The 12,086-nt window shown below is 39.4% G+C and overlaps 2 protein-coding genes across 3 annotated transcripts; both read left to right on the top strand.

Annotated features, from left to right (window-relative positions):
- Positions 1–112: 112 nt before the first annotated feature.
- Positions 113–3,962, top strand: LOC113707372 (heat shock 70 kDa protein, mitochondrial). Its single transcript, XM_027229666.2, has 6 exons — positions 113–323; positions 1,071–1,144; positions 1,229–1,307; positions 1,406–1,972; positions 2,090–2,710; positions 3,088–3,962. The coding sequence occupies exons 1-6, from the start codon at positions 246–248 to the stop codon at positions 3,712–3,714; spliced, it is 2,046 nt and encodes a 681-aa protein (XP_027085467.2). The 5' UTR covers positions 113–245; the 3' UTR covers positions 3,715–3,962.
- Positions 3,963–5,479: 1,517 nt separating this feature from the next.
- On the top strand, positions 5,480–11,832 carry LOC113706946 (glycine-rich domain-containing protein 2-like). 2 transcript variants are annotated; one of them, XM_027229039.2, is made up of 9 exons: positions 5,480–5,669; positions 5,867–6,035; positions 6,457–6,574; positions 6,675–6,929; positions 7,541–7,990; positions 8,643–9,181; positions 9,791–9,989; positions 10,559–10,714; positions 10,814–11,832. In XM_027229039.2, exons 2-9 carry the CDS (start codon positions 5,878–5,880, stop codon positions 11,489–11,491), a joined length of 2,553 nt encoding a protein of 850 aa, XP_027084840.1. In that variant the 5' UTR covers positions 5,480–5,669; positions 5,867–5,877; the 3' UTR covers positions 11,492–11,832. The 2 variants fall into 2 exon arrangements, with proteins under 2 accessions (XP_027084840.1, XP_027084839.1); XM_027229038.2 differs by having other exon boundaries at positions 5,855–6,035.
- The last annotated feature ends 254 nt before the right edge of the window (positions 11,833–12,086 follow it).

The following is a 12,086-nucleotide window of genomic DNA, read 5'->3' as shown; positions in this document are numbered from 1 at the left end:
GAATCCAACCCATTGCCACCAGTAACGGGTTTGACTTTTTTTTTTCTTTTTTTCTTTTTTTCCCACCTTCAGTAGCCTCTCCCCCAAGCAAAACACAAGCATTTAGGTGTCCTCGTAGACGACATGGGCAGCCTTAAACCCTATACCCAAACTCAGGCTTAAACCCTACATAGCTTCCGTCCTCCAGAACAAAGAACGTAGTTCTACTTCTACCAAGGAACAACATACACCGAATCTCCGCTAACATGGCCACTTCGATACTCCTGCGGTCGGCCCTTAGGCGCCCGGAATTGCATACTTCTGCTTTAGCTGCTTCGAGATCCGTGAGTTTCTTCCCTCTTTCTTGATCACTACATATGTCTTTACCTCCGTTGTCAATACTTTCTATTTGTCTTAAATTTCTTTGTCTTCTTTTTCTTACACACGATGATATATATGCGTATTGCGGACAGCTCTGGTTCCTTTTTTTCTCTTTTTTCTTTTTTTTTTTTTTTAGTGTTGAAATCTTGTTTTAATTAATTAAGTTTTATATTTAATACAATGTTTTCTGTATGAAAAAAGGATATCTCTTCTGAGGCATCCAAAACGAGAAATAAAGACCCTCAGTTACTGAGCTATATTTTGATTCTACTCTGTTGTTGGTATCAAAGATGAATGTATGGAACATAATTTGCTAAAGTTTGAATTTTTCTCTTTCGGAATTGGGAAAGACTGCAATTTTTGTGGTAAGTTTCATGTAGCTTATTGGGACTTGTAATTCTTAAACAGTGGATTGTTTAATTAGGCTTTATGAGAAACAATAATCAGCTGGTTGGCAGATCTAATTGGTTTAGCCTAGTTTGTTCTACATGAATTAGTTGTTATTTGCATGCTCTTCGGTTACTCTTAGGCCTCAATCTTTTGTCCTGTTACTGTTAAGCTAGTGCTGGTTTTTGAGCATGGTACTTGGGATTGTTCCCGTGATAATCCGTTCAAATAACAGGTTGTAATAATAAGCAGATCTGAGGAGTTTCCAAGAATTGATGTTTGCATTTGTCTGAAGATTATCATGTATACTTTTGCTATTGCAGTTGGTGGGAAATGTTAAGGCATCCCCTGCTACCTCTCCTTTGTCAAGGATGTTGACTAGTCTCAGATACTTCAGGTAACCACAACCTGGCAACAGCTTGATTTCTGCCTTTTGAACTTTCCTGGTCTGCTAATGCGTTTTCCTTTTTTCCATCTTAAGTTCAAGGCCACTAGCTGATGATGTCATTGGAATTGACCTGGGTACCACAAATTCATGTGTTGCACTTATGGAGGGAAAGGTTTAGTTCTTCTTTCTCATTTGACTTGATACTTCTTTAGCCTTGCAGAATAACTTGCATGAGCAGTTTCACTCATTGTTCACTAATGATTGGTGTAGACTGCCAGAGTTATTGAGAATGCCGAAGGAACCCGAACCACCCCATCTGTAGTTGCTTTTAGCCAGAAAGGAGACTTGCTTGTGGGAGCTACGGCAAAACGTCAAGCTGTGACCAATCCACAAAATACACTTTTCGCCACTAAACGTTACATAGGAAGGCGTTTTGATGATCCTCAGACACAAAAGGAATTGAAAATGGTGCCTTTTAAGATAGTCAGAGCACCTAATGGAGATGCTTGGGTTGAAGCTAATGGACAAACGTACTCTCCCAGCCAGGTTGGAGCATTCATACTTACTAAGATGAAAGAGACCGCCGAATCTTACCTTAACAAAAGTGTGAACAGAGCTGTAATTACGGTTCCAGCCTACTTCAATGATGCTCAAAGACAAGCTACAAAGGATGCTGGGAGGATAGCAGGTCTTACTGTGGAAAGAATAATTAATGAACCCACTGCTGCTGCACTTTCTTATGGAGTCAACAACAAGGAAGGGACAATCGCAGTTTTTGATCTAGGAGGTGGTACTTTTGACATTTCCATTCTAGAGATATCAAATGGTGTCTTTGAGGTAATCATCAATCTTTACATGTTATTACCAAGGGGGGAAAAACTCTCTTTACATGTTTTATGTGATCTGCATCTCCTTTATGTGTCTTATGTTGGTTGTTTAAACGTCTGCAAACAGGTAAAAGCAACTAATGGAGACACATTTTTGGGAGGAGAGGATTTTGACAACACAATGCTGGAATTCTTGGTGAGCGAATTCAAGAAGGCAGAGAGGATTGATCTATCAAAAGACAAGCTTGCCCTGCAAAGGCTGCGAGAAGCTGCTGAAAAGGCAAAGATAGAACTCTCTTCAACATCTCAGACTGAAATCAACTTGCCATTCATAACTGCAGATGCCTCTGGAGCAAAGCATTTTAATGTGACTTTGACCAGATCAAAGTTTGAGACTCTTGTATATCACTTGATTGAAAGGACTAAAGCCCCTTGTATAAGCTGTCTGAAGGATGCCGGTGTCTCCACCACAGATATAGATGAAATTCTTCTGGTTGGAGGAATGACCCGTGTCCCTAAGGTACAGCAAGTAGTTGCTGAAATTTTTGGTAAGAGCCCAAGCAAGGGTGTCAATCCTGACGAGGCTGTGGCAATGGGAGCCGCCATTCAGGGTGGTATTCTACGTGGTGATGTGAAGGATCTTCTGTTATTGGATGTAACTCCTCTCTCACTTGGTTTAGAAACTATGGGTGGCATTTTCACCAGGTTAATTAACAGAAATACAACAATTCCAACAAAGAAGTCCCAGGTGAGTTTACTTGCATACGTTTGAATTCTAGTTGTTGCAAGGAAAAGGATAACTGATTGGTAGATCTTTAGAATTAATATTGCCAAAACTTGTTCCATTCAACATCTCCCACCTATGTTTTGGTCGTGGAGATGCATCAACTCACGTTTTGTGTATGGCAATGTAATGGTCATAATTAGGCCCTTGGCTATGCGGGAAATAACCATTGCAGAATATTCCTACCAATGTTAAAACTTTAGATATCTTAGAGTTGCTTAGCCGTTGTTGTACCATGATTAAAATGGTTTATTGCACTTCTCTTTAGATAAAACATGTTTCAGGAGGGACAATTTGATGGTTTGATCAAATTATTCAGCCTATGTTTATTTTGATCTCAGGTCTTCTCCACAGCTGCTGATAACCAAACTCAAGTTGATATTAAAGTGCTTCAAGGGGAGCGCGAATTTGCAGCAGATAACAAACTTCTAGGGGAGTTTAATCTTGAAGGAATTCCACCTGCCCCTAGGGGGAATCCACAAATTGAAGTAACATTTGACATTGATGCCAATGGCATTGTTACAGTTTCAGCTAAAGACAAGACTACTGGGAAAGAACAACAGATAACAATACGTTCATCCGGAGGGCTTTCTGAGGATGAGATTCAAAAGATGGTCAAAGAAGCCGAGCTGCATTCACAGAAGGACCTGGAGAAAAAAGAACTGATTGATCAGAGAAATTCTGCTGAGACAACCATTTATAGCATTGAGAAGAGCTTAACAGAGTTTAGGGATAAGGTTCCAGCTGAGGTGGTGACTCAAATACAATCTGCAGTCTCAGATCTACGGAAAGCAATGGATGGAGAAAATGTTGATGAAATAAAGGCAAAGATGGAAGCTGCAAATAAAGCCGTTTCAAAGATTGGAGAGCATATGGCTGGAGGTAGCGGTGGGAATACCTCTGGAGGGTCTGACCCTCAGGGTGGTGATGAAGCCCAAGAAACAGAATATCAGGAGGTCAGGAAGTGAGTTGGTCTCAAGTTATAACCATGCAATGGCATGCACGTAGCAGGATTATAGAAGGTGAATTTTTTGTTAGTTTACCTAATTGAAGGTAATCAATTTGATGTTGAGTCGTAGTCTTTGCGGCAAGCATGCAAGACATTGGACCTATTGGTTTAGACAATTTGCAGAATTCTTTCGTCTTAAGACTGCTTGTACATCACTGTTGGCATCTGTCACGAAATTTCTTCAATACAATGTTTAAATGGTACTCACTGTGCATTGTTTTTTTTTTTTTTGGTTGATACCCGATACAAGCAGAAAAGCAACAAATCTGGCATGCAATCGTCATTGGCTAACTAATTCCTCAGGTCCGAGGAACGTGATATAGAGATGAGACCAACTTGTTTAAGCTTGGTTCATGTTTGTTTTGCACTTCGCTTAATTTAGGGAGAAAAGTGGTCGAAGCTGAAACGGATGATCGCCAGAAAAGTTGAGAGCTTCTTGAGAAAAGAAGACGGTTAAAGAAGAAAACAGTCTTGTCTGTCTTCCCCCTCGATGATTATCGTGATTGATGCATCACATCAAGCGTAGTCTGTTTTGCTGATGCTGGTGCTAGTCTTTGGACCCCCGCGGGGGTTTTTGGTTTTTTCATCGTGGGTTGTTGGGGTTTGTTTTGTTGGTGGTTTGCTTGCGCAATTGTACTACTGCATTTGCTTGTTCAGTAGTAGTACCACCCACCAGTACAACATACCATGATTGCCCTTTTACAGCTCTTTGCTTCTCCAGTACAATGGTAGATGCCGAAAATGAATTTGGTGACTATTATCACCGTCCACCAAACTTCCTTGTGTTGTTTCGATTATTATATTCTTTCCTCTCTTTTTTTTTTTTGGAGCAAATGAACAAATTATTACCTCTGTTTTTTGTATCTAAGACGGGAAATCTTGTAAGGGATCATGATATCTGAATCATGATCTATGTGTTTATTCACTTGGTTATGAAGTAAAATTAACTACATTGAAAATTTGCTTTTTGATTTGAAAAATGCGATGCGTTGACTTGCGCCTCATATTATCTTGCGGCTTACCTTTTCTTTTCACAAGATCAAGAGGATAGTTGTGGGATCTAATTCACTCTCTCTTGAGAATAAGGGAACTATCAAAAACTTTAAAAAAAAAATGCAAGAATAAGTAGTTGAGCTCAATGATATCCCCTCAAAGCTTATCCATTCTCTATTGAAGCACAAGAATTTCAATATAATATATCTGATTTAATCAATAATTGTATGGTGTTCGAGCGAGCAGGTCAACATCAATCATAGAACTCATTTAATTTTTCACGCTTCAATTTCGTTTGGATTTTCCTGTTTTTCAAATATAATGCTCCAGTAATACATAAACAAAAAAATCTCAAAAAAAAAGTTTTTCATAGACACTATTACTACAGTAAAGTTTTTTAAAAATATATCCAAAAACAACTAATTTAAACGGAGATAACAAATGAAATTTCTTTCTCTTTTTATTTATTTATTTTTTAAGAAACTTGTTCTGCTGGTCTTACCAGTAAAATCTGGCCAAGAAATTGTCAGAACATCGTAAAGGAAATTACAGTGAAAAGAAGAACTATTTTGACTCTGAAAAATAATAAATACTACTAAAAGAGAACTGTTGGAAATTCTGATTGGCGCGGTTTCTGAATCTGAAGGACAATTTCGTCCGGGAAATAAAAACCTGTACTTGTCAAGTGTGAGAGTTCGTACACGCTAGGATAACTATAAATACCGAACTTTCACAAGTCGCACCATCCCCGTAATTACCCCGAAATCCTAAACACCATTCTTCACTGAGGAAGAACCGTCAACGTTATTGCCACGATCACGCTTGTGAGCCATTGATTCTAACTCACGGTCGCCGGAGGAGAGAGACTTTCCGCCGATACCTTTTTCTGCTCAATTCAATTCAACAATTCAACTTTTCCAGGTGGGACAAACTGTATTCCGGGCATATTCTAAAAATTTCAACCGGCGTCATTTTTTTATTTTTTTTTTAACTTTGGGCGATGTGTTGATACTTTTTAACTATCATCTTCGCGAAATGGATGATGTCTTTATAGTTATGATAGTATTTTCTGCGGAGGATGATGAGCTTGTGATTTGATTTGACAGTTTGATAATCAGGGAGAAGAGCTATGGAGATAGAGCAGGAAATGGAGTGGAAGAAAGCGCAGAATATTGTGATAAATGTAGACCTTGTTGCCGCGGCGAAAAGACAGCTGGAGTTTCTCGCGGCTGTTGATAGGAACCGTTGGCTTTATGAAGGTCCTGCTCTGGATATGGCCATCCATAGGTATAATATCGCATTCGAGCTCAAAGGCTACCACAATGAATTGTTTTAATGTGTCATTTTTCATGCTTGAGACCATGTTCTTGATTAATTTTTTCCAAACAATCACTAAGTTTCCTAGATTGTTCAGGAAATCTTTGCAGTAAGGATAAGTGCTAACCTTTCCGCGCTGTTATGTGCATAACCTTTTACTCGTGGGAACAATTTGTCCTAAAAGTGTTCCAAATAGAAAATATTGTTCTTAAAATTATTCCATAATTGCCTAAGAGAGTTGCGAGAAGAAGTTTTTCTACCTTTTCTTTTTCTGGGTCATACATTTTTAAGCTACATTTACAGTCTTGTGGATTTTGTTACATCTATTAGAGAATAAATATTAGCCACTCAAGAGTGTCAACTTGACAGTTTTGAGAACTTAATTTGACAGGTATAATGCGTATTGGCTTCCATTGCTGGCCAAGCATTCGGTGTCCCCATTCTTTGAAGGACCTTTGGTTGTCCCTCTTGATTGTGAATGGATTTGGCATTGCCACAGGCTGAATCCAGTATGTCTTCTTGGTCAGAGTATAGTTTAATTTACTCTCTATCTCATCCGAGCTACTTGTCCAATTTAACGTGTTGGAATTTTGACAATCCTACTTCCAGGTTAGATACAAATCTGACTGCGAGGAACTCTATGGAAGTGTTCTTGACAACCATAATGTTGTATCCACTGTTGGAGGGGCATCAAAAACTAAAACTGAAGAGATATGGAAGAATCTGTACCTAGATGTGCCCTTTGAACTCAATTCAGCCAAAGCTCTTTCAGACACTTTTTCTGAAGAAATATCTGGATTGGAAAACTGCACCAAATATGATCTGCTAGCTGCTGTTAAGAGGCAAAGCCCATTTTTTTACCAGGTAAATCTGAGGAAAACCTTGTTACAAGTTTTGGTTTGGGTGAGACTATATATATAAAACTGTAACCTTGCAACCGGAGATTTCTGTGTAGCCACTCTTTCCTCTATATTGCACAAAACCTTGATAACTCTTTCTTTTCAGAATCTTGTACCCTTACTAAGTCATTGCATGGTTCTTGGTTCCAGAAATACATCCTATAATGCTATAACGTTGCCTCAATTGGAAATTCTTCCCAATGTATACCGGCACTTTGAAGTGATATTGCTTAGTTTTGGGTTTTATTACAGGAGTTTCATGCAAAAATGGTTTTTCTTTTCACTCAGGGGTTGAATAGAGTAACTAAATACATGCCACTTTGCTAACCATGAGGTTTATTGTTTTACCCACTATGACAACGAGACATCTGCAATCTGTTGAATGTTATGTACATTCTATTGTATAAAAGATATTTGGATTGAAAGGTCAGGTCCTATTCCTCTTTGCACTAGATCAGTTTGGCTGAGACGTACTACTGGACTATATGATTTTGAGGAGAATATCTTGCCATCATTGAGATGATGAGTTAGATATTGGTCAGTCTGTCTCAGCCTTACTATGTGTATAAATTCCAGGTGGCAAGGCCGCATATGAGCAATGAGTTCTACCTAGAAGGAGCAGTGGCTAGATACAAAGGGTTTTTGCATCTAATCAGGAGAAACAGGGAGAGATCAATAAAGAGCTTCTCAGTTCCTACTTATGAGATTGACCTTATGTGGCACACCCACCAACTGCATCCAGCTTCTTATTGCAAAGACCTTGTGGAAATAATGGGGAAGGTATTAGAGCATGATGACACAGATTCAGACAGAACAAAAGGGAAGAAGTTGGATGTTGGATTTTCTGGAACTACCGAGCAGTGGGAAGAGATGTATGGTGTAAGATATTGGAGAGCAGGGGCAATGCACAAAGGCAATGCCCCTTTACCTCTAAGGACTACTCCATATCCATCTCTTGATTTGAAGGACTATCCATCAAAAGAGAATCAGAAAATAATGCATCTCTCTGAATTGAAAGCTGTTGAGGTAATTTGAATGAACCTTTTCTCTTCCTGATTATGCTAATTTAACAGTTTATACATCAACTCATATGCATATACACAACACACATTGCAACCTGCCATCATATCTGTGTAGTATGTATTGGATATATTTCTATGATGGCACTGGCAGGATGTGAGGAGTCTGGTGTTTAAGGAACATATGGAATTTGGTAAAAGTGAATCACCTTGCTAGGAACCAGTAATTGGAGTTACCCAAAATTCTGTGATTCAAATGGTGTCAACATTGGAAGCCAACCACCCACCCAAAACAGTCTCACAAAAACACATTCTCACACAGACCGACGTGAGAGAGAAAGAGAGCAACTTGTAGTCCTGCACTCCAACTTGCAGATAGCTTAACTTGTATGGATTTAATCACGTGGTCTAATAGTTCTAATGGCATGTGGTGTATGCTGTTTGAGCTTGTTGAGTTTGTGTAACTATCTTTCCACCTTTTGCATATTTGGGGTGTTATTTACCTTAGAGTTTGACTTCGGCTAAGCTCCCAACTTGGGGGTGGATTGGCCTTTTGCGGTCATTTAACCAGGTTATTTGTCATTGTACGTTCACATGGTGCCTTTGTTTTTCTGTACTTAATCTTTGACCTAGAAAAATAAATCTCTAAATTGTTTCAGGTAATGCTGGAGTTTGTGGATGTGAAAAACCTTAGCGAGGGACATAAGGGAGGCCTTTCTGTCTCATTTAGTAAGACTCAGCCTGACACAATCTTCAACGCCAAGAGAAGTCTCACTATTTTGTCACAGGCTGGGGAGAAACAGGTTGCTTGTTTTCAATGTCAACCTACTGGGAATCTGTTCTTTGAACTTATGTGCCACTCAGCTTCCAACTTACCGATATCGAAGCCAGCCAAGACTCTGGGTTCCTGTTCCATATCTCTGGAAGATTCATTGTCCCCATTATCTAATCTTACCATGGAAAAATGGTTGGAGTTGTTACCTAGTTCTAATTATTTGAGCTCGAAGCCTATCTACTTACGAGTTGCCCTTTCAACTACTGTACCAACCAATGCACCTCACATTTTTCACTTGATTCGTTCACTACCATTCTCGAAAAATTCTTGCTTCTTCCCATTGCCAGGAAGGGTACATCTAGCTAAGAGCTGGACTCGCATCATTGATGACAATGGCAAAGAAGTCATCAGCCTTCAAATGAGGTATGAGTTTAAAACATTTGCTGTTTTTGTGACAGTTCTTCTGTTTATGGAGCATCTACAATTTCTTTCTGCACAAGGGCCTAGGTTCTCCACTAAAAAAAGGAATTCCACTTTGTACATATTATTAGAAATTCCTTAAATCATTTGCCATTACATATTGCAAGTATTCAAGTTCTTTGGCTTTGTACTTCATCTCATACAATTATATTTTTCATGTTGGCATTTAACCTCCAATTTTGTGTTCATCCCATGGATTGTCTTCTTCATATTGGCATTTAACTGAGAATAAATTCAAAGACATACACTGTGCTGCAACATGTGTTTACATGAACTTTGGCCCAGGAACTGACTGATTAAACTTGTCTGATGGAACTTTTTGAGCTTGTCAATGCTGATTCTTCCAGATACTATGCTTGGCAGATCCTGAAGATTTTGCTTTGAGATTTATCATAAGCGTATCTTCATTCTTCTTACTTGTATTATATTCTGCAACTTCACTAAAGATGCAAAACTACGGTGTCCTGATAGTATGAGTACTATTTGTTTCTCCATTTATTGAATTTCAACTGTGCTGCAGATAATCTGAAATAAGTCATTATTTTATTCTAGGGATTTCAAGAAGTCAAAGGAAAAGAATGATTCCATGTTGAAAAAAGAGGTGATTGGCATCATAAAATCTGGTGGCACAAACAGGGTTGCAGAGTTTACTGGGACAGAGTGGTTGCTGATAGATTCCAACTGGTCTGTCAAGCTTCCAGGGACTGTCAATGAAGATGGATATCTTCTGGAGCTGATTGGTGATCGTAGAGTAAGCATTTATCCTTTTTCCAGGTGTTTCAGTGCAGATACATTGGAATTGCACAATCATGTGATTTCCTTTGCTTTACCATGATATTTGCCTCTCTTCATAGTTGATTATATACAAGTTTCTAGAAATTAAAACTTCTCATATGTTTAGCTCTTTTCGATGATACCTGAGGGAAATTGCAGCCTCAGATTTTCCAGTTTCTTTTTTTTTCACTCTGCTTTTTCTTTTGCTCTTTCCTACACCAAAGATATTAACAAAGAACAGAGAATCCATTACCTATTTAGCTAAGCTAAATCCCATGAAAAACAACCATCTTCTCTGTGCCAAAATGAAAAATAAAAATACCATATGTCTTTATGTTTTAGCCTTTTGGAATGTTCTTAGGGATTCATATAAGAATGAGTTAAGAAATATGATCTCTTTAAGAATCGCTTGGAAAAACGTGACAATTGGAGGGTAAGCAAGAGATAAGACCTAGGGTACATCCTTTTGTAATTCAACCTGTGGCAGAAAGATGTTTTTATAGTTTTTACCATGCATCCATCGTACCTTTTCCATGCTTGGTACAGGTAAAACTATTTCCTGGTAGAAAGCTGGAATATGAGCCAAAGCACTGTGAGAAGCAAAGGAATGATCGTGACTTTCTGACAGCAGTTGAATTTTCTGTGGAAGACCCCTATGGCAAGGCATTGGCATTGTTTGATTTCAAATCTGGAACTGTCAAGGTAAACTATATTCTTTATGAATGTTTATACAGATTTGAGGTGAAGACTTTTCAACTTGCCTTGCCTTACCATGCTCGGCATCTTCTGTTGAAAAAATAGATTAATGAAGAGTGGTTGCTGTTTCCTGGTCTGGTACTGGCTTTCATACTTGGTGAGATACTGAGAAAAGAGGGATATATCAGCATTAATTCCAGCGGCAAGAATTTGGAGGAAAACAAATTTTTAGATAAAGAAGTTAGCAAATGTCCGTTGGATGTCAGCAAAACTATTCCAACTACAGTACAAGAAGATGGGAAGTTAGATGTTGAGGTCTCGCAAGGAAATGCAATTACAATGGGGAAAGGAGGAGCATCCGGTGGTGGCTGTAGTGGAGGGCGTGGCAGTGAAGTGAGGAGTGGGGCTTGTGGTGGTTGTGGTGCTAATTGTGGGAATGTGCTAAAGAGTGGCGGTTGTGGGGGATGTGGTGGAGGATGTGGTGCTAATTGTGGGAATGTGCTAAAGAGTGGCGGTTGTGGTGGAGGATGTGGTGGGGGATGTGGTGGAGGTTGTGGGGGTGGTTGTGGTAATATGATTAAGAGCGGAGGCTGTGGTGGGGGGTGCGGTGGCGGTTGTGGCAATAAGATCAGTGGTGCGCCCTACGTGAATGCTAGTGGTTGTGGAGGAGGCTGTGGTGGTAATTGTGGGAATAAGATTGCGGGTGCAGCCGGTGTCCAGGCTGGTGCTTGTGGTGGTTGCGGTAGTCGTTCGGGCAACGAGTTAGTAGATACACACATATAACGCTGGTAATGACTGCATTGTCAATCATGAAGAAGTCCTAGTTGTTTGAAATTTGGGCATCATCAACACCAGCAAGATGATTGGCAGGTTGTGCTTGAGAAATTCTAGTCTAGCTCAAATAATTTACTGGATATCTTGAGACTGCTTGTTCTCGAGAACAGTGCTATACTAAAATGCTGAGTTATTCTGTGATCCTGCATGTGAAGTCTAATGAAGGACTGGATTTGTACGAATGCAATCAACTGTGAGAACGAACTAGCTATCCAATACCGATAAGAAGTACCATCTTCCTATTGTGTATGCATGTATTGTGTATGTAATACTCCTGTGATTTCTCTTCTCGTTGTTTTCTTATCCATGACCATGAGCGTCCATATCATGAACTTGTCAACAAATTCGGCGATTGTATCATTTTGATGGCGGTCTATTCTGGGTCACGGTGCTGAAATTTGCAAGTCCATTAGTCAAATGTAAATCGATATGATGACGGCATTTGTCGACTATCTGGATCACAAACTCTCCTTCAGGCTTCAATGAGAAGGGCCTAAAGCCGATGGTCAAACAAACAGTTGTCCTCTGTGGGCTAAATGTGTTA

This window comes from Coffea arabica, chromosome 7e (assembly GCF_036785885.1).
Source record: "Coffea arabica cultivar ET-39 chromosome 7e, Coffea Arabica ET-39 HiFi, whole genome shotgun sequence".
NCBI classification, from domain to species: domain Eukaryota; kingdom Viridiplantae; phylum Streptophyta; class Magnoliopsida; order Gentianales; family Rubiaceae; genus Coffea; species Coffea arabica.
The sequence above is the reverse complement of the archived record's forward strand: the minus strand, read 5'-3'. Positions and strand labels throughout refer to the sequence as shown.

Coding starts and splice junctions, on each gene's coding strand:
- LOC113707372 (XM_027229666.2), top strand. CDS start 246: ATGGCCACTTCGATACTCCTGCGGTCGGCCCTTAGGCGCCCGGAATTG. Junction 324..1,070: donor CTTTAGCTGCTTCGAGATCC/GTGAGTTTCTTC, acceptor TTGCTATTGCAG/TTGGTGGGAAATGTTAAGGC. Junction 2,711..3,087: donor TTCCAACAAAGAAGTCCCAG/GTGAGTTTACTT, acceptor TTTTGATCTCAG/GTCTTCTCCACAGCTGCTGA.
- LOC113706946 (XM_027229039.2), top strand. CDS start 5,878: ATGGAGATAGAGCAGGAAATGGAGTGGAAGAAAGCGCAGAATATTGTG. Junction 6,036..6,456: donor CTGGATATGGCCATCCATAG/GTATAATATCGC, acceptor TTAATTTGACAG/GTATAATGCGTATTGGCTTC. Junction 7,991..8,642: donor CTGAATTGAAAGCTGTTGAG/GTAATTTGAATG, acceptor AAATTGTTTCAG/GTAATGCTGGAGTTTGTGGA.